The 22,570-nt window shown below is 58.1% G+C and overlaps 1 protein-coding gene across 4 annotated transcripts in view; it reads left to right on the plus strand.

Annotated features, from left to right (window-relative positions):
- Positions 1 to 22,570, plus strand: part of NCS1 (neuronal calcium sensor 1) — a 48,441-nt gene that overhangs the window by 7,503 nt on the left and 18,368 nt on the right. For 2 of the 4 annotated variants that reach the window (XM_088019182.1, XM_028090495.2), the window contains exon 2: positions 16,314 to 16,338. In XM_088019182.1, coding sequence (XP_087875308.1) covers positions 16,314 to 16,338 — 25 coding nt within the window. Of the gene's footprint in view, positions 1 to 15,943; positions 15,981 to 16,155; positions 16,211 to 16,313; positions 16,339 to 22,570 lie in introns of those variants that run through there. The other 2 variants (XM_028090497.2, XM_028090498.2) reach the window with 2 other exon arrangements.

The raw sequence follows: 22,570 nt of genomic DNA on the forward strand, positions 1-22,570 counted from the left end.
CCTGGGACTCAGTTTCCCTTTCTGTATGATGTTCAGATTTCCAGCTGGTGAGACTTATGTGGGGCAGCTACAGCGGGGCCCCAGGGACGGAGCGTGCCCGGGCTCTGGTGTCTGCTGACCTGGGATCATGGGCTGTCTCGGCCGCAGACACAGTTCTTAGTTTCTCGTGCCTCGGTTTTCTCATCTGCGAACTGGGGCTGTTGTGGGTGAGCGTAGGGACCGTGGAGACAGGAATCTGATGGCTCATGAGTAATGAGGGCAAATCTGTAATCAACATCGCGGAAGGATCAGAGGCCGTCTCTGCCGGGCCCAGCTCAGGGTTCACACGCACCGATCGCCAGCTCCTCCCAGGAATCCTGGGTGGTGCTCGCTTACAGATGAGAAACTGAGGCTCACGGCGGATCAGGGTGGGCCCAAGGCCACCCATCTGGTGAGTGATGCAGCCGGCGTTTGATCCTGGGCCGAGGGCGGGGTGGCTTGTGGGTGGGGGTGCCCAGAAGCTGCCTTGGAGGTGCGCGGACGATCGTGAGCCAGCGTGGGTGCCTGGTGTGGGTGTATGGTGGGGCGGGGGCTGTGGATCACGTGTGCGAGCCCCGCTTCGCGTGGGCGTGCTCCGGGCGCGAGTGACGGGGTCGCGGTGTGTGTCGGGAGTGGGTGCGGCGGCACGTCTGTGCCCGCGCGTGCGCGTGCGCGTGCTGGTGTGTGTGAGGGCAGCTCGGCGCCGGTTGTAAATGCGGATGCGCCTGGCGGGCGGGGAGCTTGGGCCGGAGGCATAGGCATAGACGGGCCGGAGACCTGAGTCAGAAGCCGGTGGCGCAGTTGCTGAGCTCTGGGACCAGGCATCCTGGCTGCCACTTCTCACCCTCCTGCCGTCGCCACGGTGCTCTGTGGGAGCCCATCTGTCCTGGGGTGGTGGGGGGATTGGGGAGGGATAGCAGAAGTGACAGCCCCCATTTACCAAGTGAACATGCGGAGCGGTGAGTACTTAGTACAGATCTACCGCCCTGTGGTCTCACCACAACCCTGGGAATAGGGACTGTTGTGCCCATTAAGAGGCCCAGGCAGAGTCAGAGACATGCCCATGGCTTCCCAGGCAGTGGCCACATTGGGGCTCAGGCTCAAATCTTTGTCTGGCAAAGCAATGCCCCTTCCTCTGTGTGCCTGGCTCCTACAATCTCTGTGAGCCTTACAGCCTTAGAGCTGCTGAGTAGGGTAGTGAGCACCCCAACATTGGAGGCATTCAGGCAGCTGTTCATCAGATACTGCCGGGACATCCCAGATTCCTGGGCTGGAGGTGAGGCTGGACAGTGGATAGGATCCTTGCAGCTTCATAGCTTTACACGTGGCCCTACCGGTTCCAGGTGTTTCGCCTCCTGCAAGGGATTTGGGGCAGCCTCGGCTTGGCTTCCTCCAGGAAGGCAGCAGGCGAGCAGTTGTGAGAAGTCCAGGGGACATCGGTAGGATTGGGCATCAAGGCGGCTGCCCCACCCCGGGCCTCTGAGGCTTTCTCAGCCCTCTGCCTGTCCCAGGGGCGGCTCCAGTGCTCACTAGTGCCCAGTGCTGTGCTTACCTCATGGGATCCTCCCAGCCTGTGGGCTCAGGAGCGGTGTGTCCCATTGTCCAGTGTTGGCACCATCCCTGCTCTTGGGGAGCCTGTAGGCCCGGGGCTGCGAAGCAGGAGGCAGCCTGAGGATAAGGCCATGGAGACTAACAGGGTACACCTGGAGTGCCCCCAGCCGTCCTGCCCTGCCCGTGCCTGGCGTGGCCAGGGTGCCTCGAGAAACATCTGTTGGACAAAGTGGGAGGCCACAGGTGCAGTGTGAGGCTCAGGGACACAGCAACAGAGGGGGCCTCAGGGGCCGGAGGCCTGGTAGCAGCACCCCGGGCGATGGCAGGCTTCTTGAGGATTGGGACATTCGTGGTGGATTTGTTTCTTGTGCAGTGCCCGACCTGGAGTCACACACAGGGCCGGCCTGTGAACACCTCTGTATAAGAGTCTGGGCTCTCTAAAGTGTTTGTCTATGTGTTGCTTTGTTTTGGTCCTCCGCTGACCAGGGTGGGACCTGCTTGTGCTCCTGACCTGCAGTCAGATGGGGTGGGGTGGGAGGGGATGGATCTCCAGGTTGGAGTCTGGGGTCCTCATTCTAGCCCGACTTGCTGTAGCTTTTAGCTGCCCCTTCAGGGTCTCAGTTTCTCCAGTGTCCCGTGTCTATGTGATGGGGAGTCATCTTTTCTTAGCCTGAGCGTATCCTGATGGGGCCACCCAGGGGGCAGTGCTCCCCACCTACTGAGTCCATGCTGGGGGGTGCCTAGGAAGGGGTGCTGGGCAGCTGCTGGCTCTGGCACTCCTGGTCTCATGCGGTGGCACCAGGAAGCCCGGTGGGGCATCCAGGCCACCGTGCTCCGGATTCCCTGGCAGGGGAGAAGGAGGGGGGCGGGAGGAATGTGGCTTTGAGGAATGTTTAACCCAAAGCAGAAATAGCACTCTCCTTTTTTTATTTTAGGCTTGGGTTTTCAGCTAGGAAGTGGGCTCAGAGTGCCATTCTCTCTCTCTCCCTCTCTCTCTCCCCCCAGCCTCCCCCAGCGCCCCCACCACTCTGGCCTTTTGGGGACAGAAAGTGGCCTCTTTTAAAAAAAAAAATAAATAAATAAATAAACAACTAAGAATCTGCTGTGGAAACCAGAAAGGTCCTGGATTTGGCAGCAGATGGAGCTGGGTTCAGATCCCTCGTTCTCTACCTCCCAGCCCTGTGGCCACTTCCTACCCTGACCCTCTGCTTTGTCTTCTGTGGAACTGGAGGGTCAGGGGACAGCGACGTGAGTGGAGATGGCTTGTCTGCGGTGTTGTGTCAGGCGCTCCTGGTCAGGGAGCGGCCGGGCCTCGGTGCGAAGCCCGGCCCCTCTCCTGAGCTCTGGGACCTTGGCCAAGCTCCTTCCCTCGAGCCTCCTTACTTCACCTGTAAAATGGGCAGATGATGATAATCCCACCTCCCAGGATTGTGGCTGGAATGAGTGTGAAAATACTGGCATAACGGCCTGGTGGGTCCCCAAGCTCCTGCACCCCTCCTCTGAGCCCGGGTGGCCTCACACAGGCTTGCTGCCAGGTTGAATGAGGGTCCATGCCCTGGGCGAGGGGCAGCTCGGGGGCGCTCCTTACCTGGCCCTCCGCGTGTACCAGCGCCCCGGCAGCCTCTCCGAGGGAGGTGCCCAGGGACTGGCCAGTGGCCTCCCGAGACCCGGGTGGCGAGGACACCTTCAGCTCGTCCTCTCTCATTCAGCTGTGAGCACCCTGAGGACAGACTCGTCTCATTGCGGGGGTCACCACTGTCCCCCCGGCTCCTAGAACAGAGCCTGGCGCAAATCTGTTGGAACGAACGAGCAAATATGAAAAGGAAGAAGCTAATGAGTGAGCGGAGCGGCTCATCCATCTCGGTCTGTGCTCTCTGCTCCTGTCTGGCCCCATCCGACCTCCTGGGCTGGGGCTGGGGGGCCTGCCCTGTCTGGGGGCATCCTGAGAAGTCAGGCACGGGGAGCCTGGGCCCCGGCAAGTCAGGCCTGGCAAGGACCTCCCCGGGGTTGGGGACATGAGGTGGGGGCCAGCCAGCCAGCATGGCCCCTCCTTCCAGCGCCCCCCCCCCCAGCCACTCCTGTCTCTTTGTAGGAACCAAGAGATTCCTGTTCAAAGGCAGGAGATGGGGCTATTTTTGGCACTGTGGGGGAAAAAGCGAACGCTTCCCTTCTGTTCAAAAGTATATGGTGTGTGTGCTGGGCAGACGAGGCGCTCGACGGGGCTCAAAGCTCGTGCTGCCTGGGCTTCTGCCCCCCGGCCCCCAGGGTCCTGCTTCCTGTCCAGGCCTCAGCAGCTCACACAGCCGCGGTGGGTGATTCTTACTTCCAGACTGCCCGTGATGAGGCCCTTGCTGGGCCTGAGCGGTACATGATCTTAATTAAAACTAACAGCAGCCCTCAAAATAAAGGAGAGGAGCTAGCTGCTCGTACCTTGATTTGGGTTTCCTCGGCTCAGGCTCTGTGGAGCTGGGGGTGCTTGTGAGAAGGAGGTCCAGCCGGCGGAGGGGAGAAGAGCTGGAGGCCCTGAGTGCCCGTGTGGGGTGAATTCAGCCAAGGGTATCCCCAGGCCACCTTGCTGCTCTTTACTTCCAGATGCAGAAAGCCTTTGTGGGACGAATGCCTCATGCCAGGTCCTGTGGGTGCCAGGATGCAGGGCAGTTGGATGGATGGATTTCTAGCCGTCCTGGCATTTGCATTTGGGTGGGGAAACGGGTAGGAGACTAGGATAAGCATCAAGACAGGGCATTCCACAATGCTGTGGGAGGCTACCGGGTCGGGGGTGCATCTGGGAGGGCTTCCTGGAAGAGGTGATGTTTCGGTTGAAACCTGAGAGTAGGGTTGCCAGCCATAATAAACGGTTATTCATTATTTATCTGAAATCCAGATTTAACCGGGCATCCTGTATTTTTATATGCTAAAGTTGCTGGCCCTACCTGAAGCTGAGAAGGCACAAAGATGTTTTGGGGGTAGTTTATGGGGGATGCTAAGAGTGTTTCAAGCAGAAGGAACGGCGTGTTCCAGGTCTGGAGGCATCTAGGTGTGGCAACTCTGAGGACCTAGAGAAGGTGCAGTGGCCAGAGTGGAGAGAAGATGCATGGTAAGGCAGAGGTATGGTGGTAAGTTAGCCCCCTGGAGGGGCTGCCGACCAGCAGGGCGGGGCCCCACCTGGAGGGAGCCCTGCTGGGAGCCAATCTTGGGAACCAGGTGAGCCATCTGAAGGCCCAGGGACACTAGGGGAGATGGGTGTCCACCTTGGCCCAAGGAGGCACCAGCAGGTGAAGTGGTCATGGCCTCCCGTCTGGCCTCCGGTGGGTTCCGGCCAGGCTGACAGGCGTGTGGCTGTGCCTCTCTGTGCCCCGTTGCTGCTTGGCGGCCCAGTGCTGGGGTCCTCCTGCTGCCCAGGACCAGGAAGAGGACAGGACGAGTCACTTCTGTGTGGAGGCCAGGTCAAGGCCACCCTCTGCTCTTGGTTCTTAAAGGGCCAGAGCCGGAGCCCGCAGGGCTGCTGGCTGCCCAGGGCTCCTGGGGCTCCAGCCCCCACTCAGCAGCCGCAGGGACGCTGCGGGAGCTGGGCCACCCTAGTGGGGCTCAGGTGTGGCTGGCTGGTCATTCTCAGTGGGGGATTTGTCACATCATGGGCAGGAAGGGGAGGGAGGGGTCCTGCTGACCCCGTGACCCCCCGGTTTCCATTCCTGGTACAGCCCCTGCTTGGTCCCTGCCAGTGTCCTCTCTAGCTCCCTGGTCTGGGGGGGGGGGCTTGCACCTTCCCTGGGTCTCTCAGGGCCCCTCCCCCACTCCTGTTCCGAAGTTTCCTTGCTCTGGGGCTTGTGACTTTATCAAGGGCTGTGACTGACCTGGCTTCTGCCTGAGCGGGGATGGAGGCCAGCCCAGCATGTCCCCACCCCCTGCCAGGTCTGGGGATGAGGCAGGGAAGTGGGGGATGTTGGGGTAGGCAGATGCCGCATACCCCGCAGGCCCTAGGACAGGGCTTCTTGCACCCCGCCCATCCCAGGCTGTGACACCTTTATTAATAATAGTAGCAGTTGTTAATATTTTGGGCCCTCGCTGTGCTCCACCTGCCTGGACCACATCGTGCTTCTTCTGGCCCATTCCTTGTTCCAGTGAGCCGTGGCTTCTTGTGGTCCCCTGAGCTCACCACACTCTGTGTCATCTCCGGAAAGCCCTCTCCCTTCTTTGCCTGCGGAGGTCTGCCCATCCTTTCGATGTCAGCCTATGCACCCTTTCCCCAGGGAGCAGCCCTAACCCCCCCCCTGACTGGGTCAGGATCCCACTTTGCACACATGGTTAGACAGCCGAGCTGTTGCGTGCTTATGTCCCATCTCTCCTGTTCATCAGAGACTCGGAGGACAGAGACCTGTGTCTGGGTCAGTGCTGTGTTCCCCGAGCCCAGCCCAGGGCCTGGTCGATATGCTGCTCAGCAATTAATTATTGGGTGAATGAAGGGGTAAAGGAAATCCCATTTGTTCTTCCTTCCTTCCTTTCTTTTTTTGAGAGAAGAGGGAGGGAGGGAGGGAGGGAAGGGGGAAGGGAGAGGGAGTAGAGAGAGAGAGAGAGAGAGAGAGAGAGAGAGAGAGGAGCGCCCAAGAGTGTAGCCATCAGAGCAAGCCCATTAATGAGCCAGACGGAATACCTTGAGTTCTAGAAAGTAAAAGCAGGTGCGTCTACTTCCCCACCTAAAACACGCATGAGACACACATGCATTCTCCAAGAGCAGATAGGCATTGAGCACCTACTGCATACCAGATGTTGTTTTATGGCTGTGACTGAGGCGGACACAGATCTTGCCCCATGGAGCCCCCCCGGCCGCCGAGGAAAGACAAAATCAGATAATGCAGGCAGGCAGAAAGACAAGAACAAAACCACTCCCTCTGCTGTCCGGGCTTTCCCCTGCGTATGTAGCCGGGGTAGGTTTTATCCTCAGTCTCCTGATGAGGAAACCGAGCCTCAGAGAGATGAACTGACTTGTCCAATGTCACACAGCTGGAACGTGGGAGGGCTGGGATTGGAACCTGTGAGTGTCCCTTGGTGTGGGTCCCTCGGCCAAAGCAAGTTGTTAATAGATCAGCAGATATTGAAAACCTTTGCTTCCCAGCCCCGGCGGCCCTTTGCTGGGGAGTCGGAGAAGCCAAAGATTTGGTGCCTCTTCAAGGGCTCCAGGTGATGCAGTTCAGGAGTCAGGCAGGAAGGTAACTCCCAGAATGCATTTTTGTGATGTTTGAAATGCTGTACTTCTCCAGCAAGTTCTGGACTCACACGGACCCTCGTTCTGGTCCCAGCCTCGCTGCAGACTGGGGTTGGTCCTTGGGCAAGTGGCTTCACCTCTAGAAGCCTCAGTCTCCTGATCTGTAGAAGGGGGATGCAAAGTCCTTTTCCCACAGCCTCGTTCGGGCAGTGAATGAGATGAATGCCTGCCACGTGCTTAGGCGCAAGTGGGCACGCAGTGAATGTTAAGTAAATGGAGACGTTTTTGCACCTGGAAGCCATAAGACAGTACATCTTTCTGCGGTTTTAAGAATTTTAGGGGGAGAAGTTATTTAACATATAGAAAGTAAAATCAATATGTTTTATAACTTTAGGGTAAAATAAATGTGTATAAATGATGGAGCAGAATGCAAAACTCATGGGAATATTTGAGCTGGAACGTACCAGCCCTCTGCCTCAGAGGCTCTGGGGAGGGCACCTTTGGGGAGCCCCTGGACTCCTCCCCACATGGCCCTTCTCCAGGGACCAAGCACTTTCATCTCCCCGTAAGCCGGTGGGAGTGAGCATTCTTACCCCATTTGTCAGATGAGAAAACCGAGACATGAGCAGAAAGACACACATCATGCTTTAGCTGGCAAATCTGAATGTGGGAAGGTCTCGGCGTCCAGGAGAAAGGTGGAGCCCAGAGCCTGGTTCTCAGAGGGTGGACCAGCAAGGGGCACTTTGACGGGCAGGAGCCACTGCTCCCTGCTGGGCCATGAACCTCACACCCCAGGCGCCCAGGGCCTGGCCGACTGCAGGTGCTCAGCGAGGGCTTGCCACGGCCTGCGGGGCTCGGCAGGTGGCCCCCTCCCTGGGAACGACCATCTCCAGGCTAAAGCCTTCTTGAGCACGGGCTTCGGAGTTGGAGGGACCTGGGCGCCCACCTCCACTCCTCCACCACTGACTGTGACCTCGGACGGTTTCTTCACCAGCTGGGTGGGCTGGCAGGGCCCCCCCACCTGTCAGCACAGAGCTTGGAGCAATACAAGAGCTCGGCCAATGGAGCCGGCTCTGTCCGGGGCTCAGGAGGATCCTGAGCGGCCAACAGGGAGCAGGGGCGTTTGCCTTGGGATCTGAGCGGTCCTGAGCAGTTCTCACACCTCGGTCCCCTTGAGGGCTTGGCTCTTCTCTGTGCCGGAGGACATTTCCCATCAGCCCCACTGGCCCCGCAGGCCACATCTTTTGCTGCTGCCCCAGTGGCATTGAGACCCCTGACATCTTATTCTAACACTGTGGCTGTCGTCATGATAGTCTGAGTCTCTGTGTCACTCGTCACCTGCTGGGCTCAGTGCTCTGGGCCTGCATGCTCTTGTTGGCTCCGACAGCAGCTCCATGAGAGGGAGGGAAGCTCAAGGTTCAGAGAGGGGTGTACATTGACTGAGGTCACACAGCAGCGAGATAGCAGGTGGACCTGTCCCCACAAAGGCCTGTGGTGGGAGAGAGCCCAGCTTCCAGGCGGTTACAGGCGGGTCAGCCAGAGTCGGTCCCAGGAGCAGAGGGATGAGGGGTGGGCAGCTGGCCTCGCTCTGGCCAGAGCTGTGACCCCTGGAGCTTTGGGAGGCTTTACAAAATCCTGTGTGCAGAGGGCTTGGTGCAGGGCTAGCCTTGTAGCGGCAGCTCACAGATCTGGTCCAGGTGGGTCTGCAGATGGCTGATGCCCCCAAGTCTCCGCAGGTGAGCCTGCACAGAAGGTTCGGGGTGTGGTAAGAACGTGGCAGGCAAGGCCCTGCCCCGTGTCCTGTAGACTGCTGTTGGCCCCAGCTGACGTGGGTGTGCTAACCACCAGTGGCGGGGGGTGCCCGGAGGGGAGGGCTGGGGGTGTGGGGCCAGGGCCCTGGGGAACTCACTCCTTCTGGGTCAGCTAGAGGGGCTTCCGCAGCACCCTGCTTAGCCTGGAGCGCCCTGGGATTCTGGGCAGGAAGCCAGGTGCCTTTCCGATGAGCTCAGGCTGGCTCCCTCCAGCTGGGCATTTATGGAAGGCAGGAGTGGGGCGGGCGGAGGGCTGGCCGCCTCTCCCCCCCCCCCCCCGCTCTGGAGGAGGCATCGAATGAGAGTCAGCTCCTGTGTATGTCACCCGGTTGTAGCTGATCTCCGAGGCAGCTGTCCCCAAGGGCTCCTTCTTGCAGAGGAGCCTGCCACCCCCCGGCGGCTGAGGGCTCCTAGCACCTTAGCACCACACCTGGCCCAGGGCCTGTGCCCGCCCTCCTGTTTCCACACCGCCCCTGGTGGGTGTCCATGGCCTTTGCCCTGGGGCACAGGGCCTGGCCAGGGTGGCGGGGGGAGTCCATGGCCATTGGCTGGCTGCCTGCAGGTCACTTCATGGGGTGCGGGAGCTGGGGACTGGAACTCTCTGGAGTCTAGGGAAAGCTGCAGGGCCAAGGTGGGCCGCCTAGTCCCCGGCCCCCATGGGAACACCAGTGTATTTCCACTGCAGCATACATGGGTCTGCTGGGAGATGACCTGGGGCTCGTGGGGCGTGTGGCTCTTGGAGGCTGGGGGAGTGCAGGTGTCTGCTCTGTGGACAGGGCCCTGGGAGGGAAACTCCCAAGCATCTCTCTCTCGCTCTCTCTCTCGCTCTCTCGTCTCCGCAGTTAGCACTGTAGGTAAGGTCTGCTGTGTGGGGGAGGAGCCGTGTCCTCTTTCATAGACAGGAAAAGGGACAGGTCACACGGTGGGGGAGTAGCAGACCCCCGGAATCCAGGTCCCAGGAGCCTACCCCACTATGCTGCCTTCCCTAGAGGGAACTGCCCCTCCTGCAGGTGGGGGGGGGGGCTGTCCCCAGGATGGAGGGAGGGGCAGGCTGTGTGGGGCATGGCAGCCGCTTCCCTCCCTTCTCTGAGCTTTGCTGCGAGGGGAGGGACACGTCAAATTAGGGATGTTGGCAGCTGCTGGTGGGGACTAGATTGGGGGGGGTGGGAGGCTGGCAAGTGCTTGGGGGAGGCCGGTCAGGTGGGGGACACCCGGCTGGCTCTGGAATGTGGGGGTGTTGCTGTGTTTTCTGCCCAGTAGAGCAGGAAAGGGGTGTCCCCAGGAAGGGGAGGTCCAGTCTGAGGTGGGGATCTCTTTGGGCCACGTGGAGTGTTGGCAGGGGCTGAGCTAGAGGGGGCCAGCTGGAGAGGAGCTTGGGGTGAGGTGTGTGGGGTGCCTATGCTGCCCCCCATCCCTGACAGCTGTGTGAGAAAGGGACTCAAAGGACTCTAGTATTTGGAGGTGGAGCAAAGGAGAGGCCTGGGGCTTGAGCAGGAGCTGTCTGAGGGGTGCTGTGCTTCTGGAAGCTGTCTTTCTGCACTTCTGAGCACTTCTTTGTCCGAGTGGTCAAATGTGTCAGGACTATTGGAGTGTCAGATTTAGTGACAAGGGGTTGCTGGGGACAGGCCCAGACGGCCCCACTTTCGCCTTTTGTCTTCATCAAACCAGAGGCCTTCTTGCTGCAACGGGGGTGGGAGGCATGGGTGACACAAGCATTCGACCCAGCCTCTGTCCCTGGAGACGGAAACGGGGTCTGGATTGGCCACAGGGCTGTGGCTGGAGAGGGCAGAATGAGCGGGGTGGGCCTCCGATCCCTCCTGCTGCAGCCAGGCCCTCTGTGGGGGCCACCAACCCCTGCTTTCTGTTCCCACCGTGTTTGAGCTGAGCTTCAATCAGGAGAGAGGTATTTTGCTTTAGGGAAATCAAAATCAGACTCAACATTTATCCGGGGCTCCAGGGACCAGCTCTCTCGCGTTCATTCCTGGCAGACGAGAGCTGTGCGCGAGGGAGGAGGCCCAGGGAGCAGCCTCGGGAGCGGGAGTGCTGTTCCTGCTCTTCCTGCTGGGGGGGCGAAGGGGGGTGGCGAAGAGAGGGGCTCTGCAGGCACCCCTGCCGAAGGGGGTGAAGGCCTAGTTGCAGTGAGCCAGCTGGGGGACAGCTGGGGAGTGGGCCACAACTGGGCCCCCTCCCCACTCCCAGCCACCAGCAAGCCTCCTCCCTGCCTTCCCTACTTCTCAGGGAGGTCTCTGGGAGGGGAGCAGAGGGGATGCCCAGCCCCTCTCCTCCTGGCTCTGTGCCCACTCTAAGCTGGGAGTTTTCTAGCTACCTTTAAAGAAGCCCTCCCCATGGCTCTTGTCTGGTAGGAGTTTATACCCCATCTTTTAATGAGGAACCAGGTTCAGAGAGGTTAAGTAACTTGTTCAGAGTAACACAGCCTATACACGGCAAAGACAGGACACTGGCCCAGAGCCTCTCGCCGCCTCAACCATGTGGTTTTATTTTTTATTTTTTTAAAGATTTTATTTATTTATTAGAGAGAGAGAATGAGAGATAGCATGAGAGGGAAGAGGGTCAGAGGGAGAAGCAGACTCCCCGCCGAGCAGGGAGCCCGATGTGGGACTCGATCCCGGGACTCCAGGATCATGACCTGAGCCGAAGGCAGTCGCTTAACCAACTGAGCCACCCAGGCGCCCTCAACCATGTGGTTTTAAATACTGGTTTCCTAATGAGCCTGGGGCCCCCTGGCCTGTAGGCAGGAGGGGGCTGGAGAAAGGCAGCTCATCTGTAAAGGTGCCCAAAGCCGATGGCAGTTGTAAAAGTAAACGTGTTGAGAAACACAGTAGGGTGTGTCCCAAATGCAGCCAAGTGGCTTGGCGATGATGAGGAAATCAACGAGGGTTTATTCTCTGCCTGCCGTGTGCAGGACACCGGGCCGGGTGCCCCGGTGATGCTGGGGTGTGCCACGAGAAGCGCCCTGGCCTCTGGGTGCTTAGCGTCCAGCTGGGAAGAGGAGAAAAAGTGGCACCGTTGAGTGCCTGCTGGGTGCCACCCATCATGCCAGGCGCTTTCCGTACACCCTCCCCCTCTAAGACAGAGGCTGTTGTTTGTCCCATTTTCAGATGAGCAAACCGAGGCTCCAAAGTGTGGAGTCATTGCTCAGGGCCACACGACCAGAGCCCTGGCCTGGAGTGCTGGCTGGGCTGACCCCAGGGCCCCTTCTGCGGGCCGCTCCGTTCTACCGCTGCCCCCCTCCTCGCTGAGCTGGCCCTGGCAGGGAGCGCCCGGTCTGACCCTCCGCTGCGGAGCTGATGGGAAGACAGATGAGGCAGGAAGCAGTGATTCTCACATAGCTGGGGGCTTCAGAGGGGGCCGTGGCAGGGCAGGAGGGCTCTGCAGAGAAGGGACATCCCAGCGGGGATTGGGAAGGTGCATAGGGTTACCCAGGTGAAGGAGGTGAGGACGAATGTCCTGGGCGGAGGAACCGCAGGTACAGGAGCCAGGGAGCGGGGGTGGGGGGGGTGGCTAGCGAGGGGCTTGGAGGGGGCAGTGCTGGGCTGAGGTAACGTTGAGGAGAGCCTTCTGTTGTCCTGAGCCCTGAGCCTTGAGCGTGGACCCGCCTAGTGCAAGCGCGGTGTGGGTGGATGCCTATTTAATTTCACACTTGGATGGAGGCCCCGGGGAGAAGCTGGGAAGCTTGAGCCTGGGAATGTCACTCTGGCATCTGGGTGGAGTGTGGAGCAGAGGGACCCAGTGATGTCCCCCACCCCCTCCTGCCTCCTGGTGCCTGTGGTGGTCAGAGCTGCAGGACCCCCGGTCCTTCCCCCGCTCTCGGGAGGGGGGATGGGGGCGCACACAGGTTGTGGGCTGATGAGGTCAAATATGTCCCAGCAACCTTTCATTTTGAAAGCGAGAGCAACATTGAAATAACAGGGCAGCGAGCACCTGTGTGTCCTTCATCTAGATTTGCCGGCGGCCAGCGTTTTGCTGGGGCTTGCTGCTTCTCTTTCTAAACATATGTGTGTACATTTCTGAACCTCCTACCAGAAGCTGCCGGCATCCTGACCCTCACCCCCAAATACTTCAGGGCACATCTCCGATGAAAAGGGACGTTCTCCCACACCACCTCCGTGCCGTTCCCACCCCTAAGAAAATCAGCAGCGAGTCCATCGGGGCATCTGCTTGCGCCCCATGGTGCAGCTTCCGCAGCGATCCGAATAATGTTTTCTGTGGCTGGTCTTTAACACCAGATCCAGGACCCAATCCAGGCTTTGCGAGTTGCATTTGATGGTCTTGTCTCTTTTTCCAGAATGATCCCCTGCCTTGTTTTACCTTTCATGGCACTGACTGACTCAAGTGTCCTGGCCAGTTGCCTTGTAGAATGTCCTGCCTTCTGGATTTGTCTGGTTATGTCCTCATGATTAGACTCAGGTTGAATATTTCTGGCAAGAGCACTCCGTGGATGCCATGTCCTCCCACGGCATGAAATCAGCGGGGCACATGATTTCGGGGTGTTTCACTATTGGAGAGGCCAGGTTTGATCAAGGACAATCATCTTCATGGTTATATTTTTGTTGTGTATTAGAAAATATACGAACAGCACACGTCATTGGTAATTTTATGGATATTGGTGCTTAGACTAAATCTAGATCAGGCAAGTCAGTGAAATGAGCGAGCTGATTTAGAGAAACATCCTGAGTGAATCATCGGACTGGTGGTTAGGGAAGAATCGAGAAGGTAGCGTGGGAATGGCTGAGCTCCTGGAAACCCAGACAGAATGGTAAGAACGCAGGTCTCGGCACTGAGCAGACCTGGGCAATGACCTCCTGCCTGCCTCCTTCTGGCCGTGGCCTCGGGTCCCTTCCTCAGGTCTCTGGCTCAGCTGCCTCACCTGGACAGTCAGGTTCACACTGGTCACCTACAGGTTCCTGACACCAGTGGAGGGGCTTCGGGTAGGTGGCTGGGTCCCCAGAGGGCTGCCTGATGCCCACCCCACTCAGGACCCTCCATGGCTCCAGGCAGTGAGGCAGTGATGACCTGCTGGCCCTGGCATGGTACCAGGGGACACCTGATGGCTTTGTCTGTTTCCTGAAGGTTAATTAGCTCCTTAAAGCATCAGAAGGGCCCATCGCCCACCACCCCAGCTCACTGCCCCTGGGGCTTAGCTGCCTGCTGATCAACCAGTGTTCATGTTGGGTACCATTTCCAATGGGGGAGGGGCAGCCAACTATGTTCCCTCCCCCCACGTAGCTAGCTGTTCCATCCTGGGGACTTGGGAGAAATTTCTGCACTAGGGGGTTCCAGGGGAGCCTTCTCTGGCCCTGTGAGGCCAGAGGTCAGCAGTGGATCTGCCACCCAAACTCTTGCCACTCAGCTCCTGCCACCGTTCCTGTCACGTGATGCCAAGGTCACACAAGGTCATGCAGCTCTTCCTCTTTCTCTCGGGGTGGGGGAGGCACCCAACTGGGCGTCCATCCTGGGCTCTGAAGGCAGTCCTGGCCCTGCCATTTCCTGGCAAGGTGACCTTGGCTGACTATAAGCAAGTGGACTCGTCTGAACCTCAATCTAATTGGGGAAACGGGACTACCACCTACCTGCGGGATTCTTTTTTTTTTTTTTTAAAGATTTTATTTATTTATTTGAGAGAGAGAGAGAGAGAGAGCGCGCTAGAGCAGTGGGGAGGGGCAGAGGGAGAGGGTGAAGCAGGCTGCCCGCTGAGCAGGGAGCCCCGATGATGCGGGCTTCCCTCCCAGGACCCTGGGATCATGACCTGAGCCAAAGGCAGCCGCTTAACGACTGAGCCACCCAGGTGCCCCTACCTGTGGGATTCTTATGCAGGAAAGAGCATCAAGCCATTGTAGTTTTCACAAGGACCCGTTTTACAAACGAGGGAACTGAGGCTCAGAGAGAGGAAGTACTTTACCCGAGGACACAGAGTAAGCTGTGGAGTTGGGTTTGAATCCAGGCAGCCTAGTCTGGCTCCGGAGTAGGCTCCCCGTAAGCTCCTGCCTATGCTGTGATGGGTCTCCTGTGTCTCTCCAGGTTCGGGCTTTGAGCATCAGCCCCTGCCCCTGCTGCCCTTCACTGCCAGGAGTGGGTTGCGAGTCCAGGGCACCTCAGCCTAGGTTAGACCAAGGTCCCTTTTCCTCTCCACCCCCACACCTGACCCCCTTCCCACCTTCTGTCGTCTGCCAGAACTCTTGGAAAATTGTATTCTTTGCTCCAGGTCTGGCCAATCCACGTAGCTGGCACCTCCCACTGTCGCCATGCCCTCTGTTTATCGGCTGCCTATTGGGGGACTGGCCTCTTCCTCTGCCTGGGATTTGGGCTTGTGGGAGGAGGAACCTGGCGGTGGGCCTCCAGCCTGCCCCAGGGGTCTGACCACCAGGTTACAGCCTGTGGATCAGATGGCTGGCCCACACACAGAGTTTAGAGCCTCCCCCTCTCACTTCACATCCTGGCCCCTTCATGCCTCAGTTTCCCCATTTGGAGCCAGGGCAGAGTAACACTGTCTTCCCTTGGAGCTGTTGTCAGGGCGGCTGAGCCAAAGCACAGAGGCCCACCCTGGCACGGAGCCGGTGGGCTCTTGGTAACCGGCAGCTGTTACAAGCTTCCTTTGAGCGGGTTTTGGAAAAGTGGCCTCCTGAGTCCAATCAGGCACAGCAATTCAGGGATACCCCTTTGGGCCTCCCTTCCCACTTCCCTGGGAGGAGGCTGCAATTCCTTTACTCAACTGACCTCCACCTGGCACCCACCTTCCTGTCCGTCCGTTCATTTGTACCTTCCTTCATTCCTTCCACAAGTGGGCACGGAGCACGTAGGCGGGCCAGGGCCCGTGCCAGGGACTCAGGAGCTTTCACACCCGTTTCATACCTGTTCTGATTGAATTCCCAGCACAGCTCATGGGGCAGGTCCTATTATTCCTGCTTTACAAATGGGGAAACTGAGGCATGGGTTGCTGGAGGCACCTCCCAAAGTCACCCCCACAGAGAGTGAGTGTGGCCCGGGAGGTGGTTACATGTTCTCATTCAGTGATCGTAGAGAGAGCCCTGGTTTGGTTCCAATCTGAGCCAATTTAGTACTTTTCAGAAAAAAAAAAAAAAAAGATTTTTTGTTTGTTTGTTTCACGGTTCAATAGAGAATGACTATTTGGGCTTGGTTGGGTGTTCGACCACGTTATGTGGCTTGTCCCAGGTTTTGGTTTATGGCTCTGTTCTCTTCTTGCCTGTAAAAAACCTGGAAGTGACTGCCGTGCGGGGCTGGAGGGGCAGGCTGAGGAGGGGAGGGGCCTGGGGGCTGCCAGGGCCCCGGGGCACTGCTCAGCCTTTGTGTCCTGGCCTGCCACACACAGGCAGGGCAGCCGAGTGCCTTCTCCGACGGTGCTGTCCTGGGAATGAGAGGTGGGGCGCAGCGGCATATCTCAAACACTGGCTTGGGTGTGATGCTCCTTCCGGCCCCCCCGCCCCCTCCCCCAGGACAGCAGGGAGAGCCAACCCCGCGTGTAAGGGGCTGTTCTCGTCAATCCTTCTAGAAGCACAGTGGCCCTCAGGAGGGATAGGCCAGTGCCGTCCCCTGCCGGGGTGGCAGGACACGGAGCTCCTGACCGGGACTGTTCATTCGGGGGACAGGGGTGGGCAGGCCGTGGGGGCGGGCTGGGGAGGGCAGGAAGGAGGCTCCCCGGGGTCTGCCCATCCCCTAAGTAGCTAAAAGGCTACTTCTCTTTTCTCTTGCAGTTACCGAGAAGGAAGTCCAGCAGTGGTGAGTAGCTGTTTTTCCCCAAACTGTTGGCGGGGAGGCTTTGGGCTGATGGGACAGCAGTCCAGCTGCCCAGGACAGGGGCACGGGGAGGGGCTTCTGAGCATGGCTCCTCTACCATTCTGTCCAAGGCAGCCTTCATTTAGACTTTTTTGTCCACAAGGGGCTGATGTAGAGCCAGTTGAACTGGAGTGGAGAGGGGGTGTTGGGGACTCCTTGCCTTGTGTGTCATCTCTAAGGACCATCAGGCCCTGCTCACCAAAGAGAGGGGTTTGGACCAGGAACGAGTTAGGAGACTGGGTCCCAGGCCTGGCTTTGTCACTAAGTCACCGGTGGCCTTGAGAAGTCTCTTCCCATTTCTGGGGTTCAGCCCCCTCTTCTATAAAGTGAGCAGTGAGACTGGACCAAGGATGGCAGATAGGTTTTCTCTTGGATGCCCGTTCCGTTCAATCTGTAGTGGCTGCCCAGAGTGCCGTGTTAAGAAGGGTTCTGAGGCTGTATGTCATGGAGCAAAGGGAAAGTAGAGCAGTGAGGGATTAATGAGGGCTGTAACGGATTAGTGGTGCCTGCCTGGGCTGGGGGAGAGGGGAGTGGCATATTGTCTGTCACCTGGTCACCTGTGGAATGTGGTGGAATGTAGTGCTGACGGGAGGCTCACACTAGGGTAGACCTGAGGTTGGGGGGTTAGGGAGGGGAGGAGGCAAGCCTGGGTAACTTCCAGGAAAGTTTGGTGGTTTAGAAATGGACTCTAAATCCTGACAAGGCCTCAAGTGATTCTCTGGGCCTCAGTTTCCCCATGTGTACGGTGGGAATGATGACTCACTGGGAAGACATTCCCTGTGAAGGTCGTAGCACGGTGTCCAAGAGATGACAGCCACGGCCACTGGTCTTCTGTGCGCCGTTCAGATGGGGAACTGAGGCCTAGGGATGTGCCCCGTCACAGCCAGCCGCGACGGGCCTGCAGGGACCCACGCCCTGAGACTCCTGGCCAGGCTCCCCTAGTGGCCAATCTGTGCAACTCCAGGTCCCTGAGTCCAGGCGGCAGAGGGTGGGAGCTGCGGCCGCCCTGCCCGGCTCTGCTGACCCCATGCTGGACACCCAGCCCGGTGGGCGGAACCCGGGTGGTGAGCTGGCTACTCCTGCAATGGGGGGGGGATGTGGTGGGAGCAGCCGCTGCCGCCTTCTTCCTCCCCCACATCCGAGGACCAACTTGTGGGTCTGGTCTGCCTCCGACCTCCTTTTCACTTCTGCACTTCCCCAGGTGAGCGTTCCAGAAATGTTCCTACTGCTAGGTCTTTATCCCCATGGCTCTGCCTTCCAGAACTCCCCGCCCTTCCTTCCTGGGCCCTTGTCTACTCATATCTCCCTTTCGGAACTCCCCACCCTTCTTTCCTACCTTCCTAGGCCAGCTGAGCTCTCCTCTCCCAAGGCTCATCCAAGTCATCTCCTCCAGGAAGCCTTCCGGGATTCCCCATCTGTACATTATCCCCCTCCTTCCCACCTGGCAGCCAGAGGGGTCATTGTTGAACAAAAACCTGACAATGCTCAGCTTCTGCCGAAACCCTCCCTGACGCTCAGGTGAAGGCGGTGCCTTCGGCATCTTTATATGGGGATGAGGACCGCTTTGGTCTGACCCTGTTGATCCCACCAGCCTCCTTCTGCCCCCTGGCCTGCCAGAATTGCTCTCTGTTCCTGAACTCACCTCGCTCCCTGGGCCTTCCTGAACTTTGCCTGGTCTGTCCCCCTTCTGGGGATACCCCTCCACCTCTTTGCTTGGCTACTATCTCCCCACCCTCAGGGCTTCTTCCCTGAGACCCCTGGGCCCTCCATCACAGCCGGGGACACAGCCCATAACAGTTACTCATCTATGAGCCTCCCTGCCTCCTTTCCTGGCCCTGAGGGCCGGCCCTGCCCTGTTCGCCCCTGTGCCCCCAGAGCCTGGCCACAGCAGGTGCTCAGCCCCCAAGAAGCACACGCCAAGTGCTTCCCATACATTGCTCTTGTCTCCTGGGAGCTGCCCTGGGGGCCAACACGGCGAGCCCTGCCCGGCAGGGCAGAAGGTACAGTCTGTCCCGGAGAGATGGCAGATGCTTCCCCAGCGCCGCCGTGTGCCCTGCGAGCTCTCAGACATGGCCTCATTCAGTTCCTCCTCACTGTCACCCAGAGGAGTGTCCCATCATGGCATATCCTAGACAGGGCCCCTGAGCCTCCAGGCTCTACCCTGCTTACACCTGTGCTTCCCCCGGAGAAGGCAGGGCAGAGCAGCGAGGCGGGCTCTGGAACCAGGGCGCTGGGCTTGGGTACCCACACCCCACGTCCTGCGTGAGCAACCTTGAGCAAGTTGCTGGACTTGTCAGTGCCTTGGTTTTCCCATCTGGAAAATGAGGGTAATAATAGTTAAACATTATAGGACTATTGTAAAGAACAAATGATGTAATTCACATAAAGCATCTGGAGCAGAGCCTAGTAGCCCTCTCTCTGTTGGTGGTGTTAACAATAATCCTGGTATCGTCATCAGTACAACCCATGTGGCAGTCCTGAGCGTCACGGTCCCCTTCTCATTATGACAGTGGGGAAACCGAGGCCCAGACGGGTGGAATGCCTTTGGTTCATTTGCCAAGCTGGTATGTCAGCTACAGCCTGGACAAGGACTCGGCCGTGGAGGAGAGTTCCAGGCACAGGGAAGAGTGAGCGTGAAGGTGCAGTGAGAATAGACTTGGCGTGTTTGAGGGTTCGCGGAACAGCAGGGAGGCCGAAGAGGCTGGCCTGTGGAGAGCATTCGTGGAGGTTCCCATAACAGAGCCGGGGCCCTAGGCCTTGTGACACCCAGTCCTTGCCATAGGGTGACTGTCTCTGAAGAGCTTATAAAGACAAGAACTGATCTTTCTTTGCCAGAAAGTTCTGTGAGCCTCGAGTCCATGTCCTCTGGTTCATTTTGGTGGTGCCTTCAAGCCTAGGAGACGGTTGACTGAGTGCCTTCCTCTGGCCCTCCTGGGTCAGCCCATGACCCACCTCACTGTGGTATTCTAGAATGGCTATACCCTGTAGGGTGAAGCTAGACCGGGGGTGGTTAAACAGGGCCACCCATGCCACCACTCTCCCCGCCGGCGCCCACAGCAGACATTGGTAATGGATCACAGATTATCGCACTCTGGATCCGTTTCCTCCAGTGCTCAGGGCGCCCCGTGCCATTGTTGCTGGCCCACAAAAGGAGCCCATCTGTTATCCTTCGATTGACCCGAGCCTCACTGGTTCACTGGGACTGTAGGTAGCCCACCGGCCCCTCTGCCTTTTGCACAGGAAACGGGTAGGATGAGCAGTTGCATCCCAAGTGCCCTGGGCCCTTCTCAGAGGACCCTTTGCCACCACGGCCACCAGCCAGCCCCTTCATGTCCTAAACAGTTCTCAGGGCACCCAGCAGCTGGGGACGGTGCCTCCCTGGGAAAACTTGGGCTTCCCAGGACCTCTCCCCTCACCTTCTCCCTTGTAGGGGGATGCTTCGCTGGGCATCCCCCTGCTTCCTGTCCTTCACCCACACCAAGCTCCTTCCTACCTCAGAACCCCTGTCCTTGCTGTGCTCTCCGCATCCAGATCTTGGCGTCTGCACCCCGTGTCCTCTCTTCCGAGAGGCCTGTCCTCACCGCCCAGTCTTTGTTTCTCCAGCATGCTCTAGGATCCCCTTGTTTTGTGCTGACTTTCAGTAGCCGCGATGCAGCGGGGGAACCAAGACCCAGGGCTTTTTTTTTTTTTTTTTCAAGATTTTATTTTTAAGTCATCTCTACTCCCAAGGTGGGCCTCGAACTCACAACCTCGAGATTAAGAGTCCTACGTTCCACCGGCTGAGCCCAAGGCCCAGGGCTCTTACATGATTCTGTGATGGGGGTCGTGGGCCACCCAGGGAGCAGAGGCAGAGCCGGGAGCAGCACTCGGGCCTCGGTGCTGGTCGGGCGCAGGTCCTTGGGAGAGCCCAGGCGAGGCTGCAGCAATGGGGTACCAGGCCAGCATCATTAGGGCTCAGTCTGCACCGGGCTCCTGCTGAGTGCCCCTCGGGGTCATCTCGAGGGCTCCCACCCCCGCGCTGCTGTGCGGTTGTCTGTATTTGCAGGGAGGGGGCTGGAGGCCGAGAGGTGAGGCCAGTGTCGGGATCCACAGCCGGCCTGGGTCCCTGCGCCTTGCTCTTGACCATCTTCGTTCCCATGCTGAACCCGGTTTGTCACTGTTGGAAGGTCAGGAACTGCAGTGAGGGCTAAGAAACTGCAGCAGGTCCCAGGCCCTTTGCAGACGATTGTGAAATTGACGTCACTCCCAGGGCAGACAGACAGCAGGGCACAGATAATGCCCCCCACCCGTGCCCACCCCAGGCCCTCATGAACACAGGCAGAGGGCCCGGAAGCTGGGAAGGAACAGCCAGAGGTGCGTGTTGGGTAGCAGCATTATGGGTTGTGGTGCCTTTCTCTCTTATAGTTTCTATTTTCCAAATTTTCTTTTTCTTAAAAGATTTTATTTATTTATTTGACATGGAGAGAGAGCACGCACAAGCAGGGGGAGTGGCGGGCAGGCAGAGGGAGAGGGAGAAGCAGGCTCTCTGCTGAGCAGGGAACCCGATGCGGGGCTCCAGGACCCCGGGATCATGACCTGAGCCGAAGGCAGCCGCTTAACCGACTGAGCCACCCAGGCGCCCCTCTATTTTCCCAATTTTCTGAAAAAACTGAAGCTCATAGGGGTGGAGACACTTGCCCAGGTGGCCCAGTGCTGTCTGCGTGCGTGCGTGTGTGTGTGTGTGTGTTTGGAGTTGGGGTCCAGCTCGCTCCACTTCCATGGCCCAGGCTGTGGGAGCTCCATCCTGCTGGCTCTCGCCTGGGCAGCCCCCCAAAGCTCAAGACCGTGGGGGCTGGTGGGGAGGCCAGGAAGGAAGAGGCATCGTCCTCATGGGTTGTGTTTACAGGAGGGGATTGTTTGCAAAGATAATGGGAGAAAAATCGGTCGGGTGCACCACGGAGGCAGCTGGGGCCACACTGGGCCTGATGGCGGGTGGGGGAGAAGCGCTCTCGTGTATCCGTCTATTCCGTATCCTTCCTGCTGCAGAAGGCCGCGCTGCCTCACTTTACCCTGGGCCTGGTGGGAGAGGCGCGTGCAGGGAGCTGCAGCCTGGCCTCAGGCTGGCTCCCACAGGGCAGAGATCCCTGGGAACTGAGAGCACTGAATCCCCAGCAAGTCCTAGCAGGCTGGGCCCTTTGGGCCTTGCTCGGGGTCCTCCGAGAACGAGAAGCTGAGCTGGAGTTGGACCCCCCTGTGTCATAGCGAGGATTCGTTCATTCATTCACTCGATCATTCATTTGTCTGCTCAGTAAGTCTTTACTGAGCACCTGCTATGGGCCAGGCCAGTGCGGGGCGCTGGGGGCAGCTGGCTCTGAGGGAGACAGGTGCCTGGAGTCCCCTGGGGGAGGGGACACAGGCATGGCCCAGGCTGGCACGGTGGGGAAGCCCCTTCTGTAAGTGGCATTCAGGCTTCCCTGCTTTATGAAATGACAGGTTGCTTCGCCCCTTTCCTTTTCAAAGAAGCCTAAGAGCGCACTTGTCAGGTCTGCAGCTTTCTCTTCTCATCCCCACCCTGTCTCGAAGAGCTGGCTCCCAAACACAGCCAGCCCTGTCGAACACCCGTGCTCATGTGGCCGGGAAGTGTATGTGCCGTGTGCGCAGAGACTGGGCCCATTTCCCAGGCTCGGTGCCATAGCTTTCTGTCCGATTCCCAGAGCCGCCTCTGGCCCCCCGAGAGCTAAGACCCCTGTTCTCGACTAGCGACAGGTACGGAGATAATTGATTTTAATCAAATGTCATCTTCTTACCTCAATAAAAAGATGACTTAAAATAAAAAAATAGCTTTCACGAGTCCTAGTAACTAAGGACGGTTTATAAAAGAAAAGGCAAATCTAGGTAGAGTCGTGATTGTTGTTTGATTTGTTTTTTCAAAGGTTTTGTTTTCTGCAACAATCTTTTTAAAAGTAGCCCATTTTTTAGTGGGTCATGGTCGATTGCTTTCACGGTTTGTTGATTTATGTGGATATAAACAACTTTTATTATCTAAGATTTGTATTCTGTATCACATGCTGTGTTACACCAAACTATATCTGTGTTTGATATTTTTATGCCTGATCTAGAACATTCTGTAATGATTTTTTTTAAAGATTTTATTTATTTATTTATTTATTTGTCAGTGAGAGAGAGAGAAGAGCAC

This window comes from Eumetopias jubatus, unplaced genomic scaffold (genome assembly GCF_037043125.1).
Source record: "Eumetopias jubatus isolate StellerSeaLion01/CBP00866 unplaced genomic scaffold, mEumJub1_p1.0 scaffold_15, whole genome shotgun sequence".
Taxonomy (NCBI): domain Eukaryota; kingdom Metazoa; phylum Chordata; class Mammalia; order Carnivora; family Otariidae; genus Eumetopias; species Eumetopias jubatus.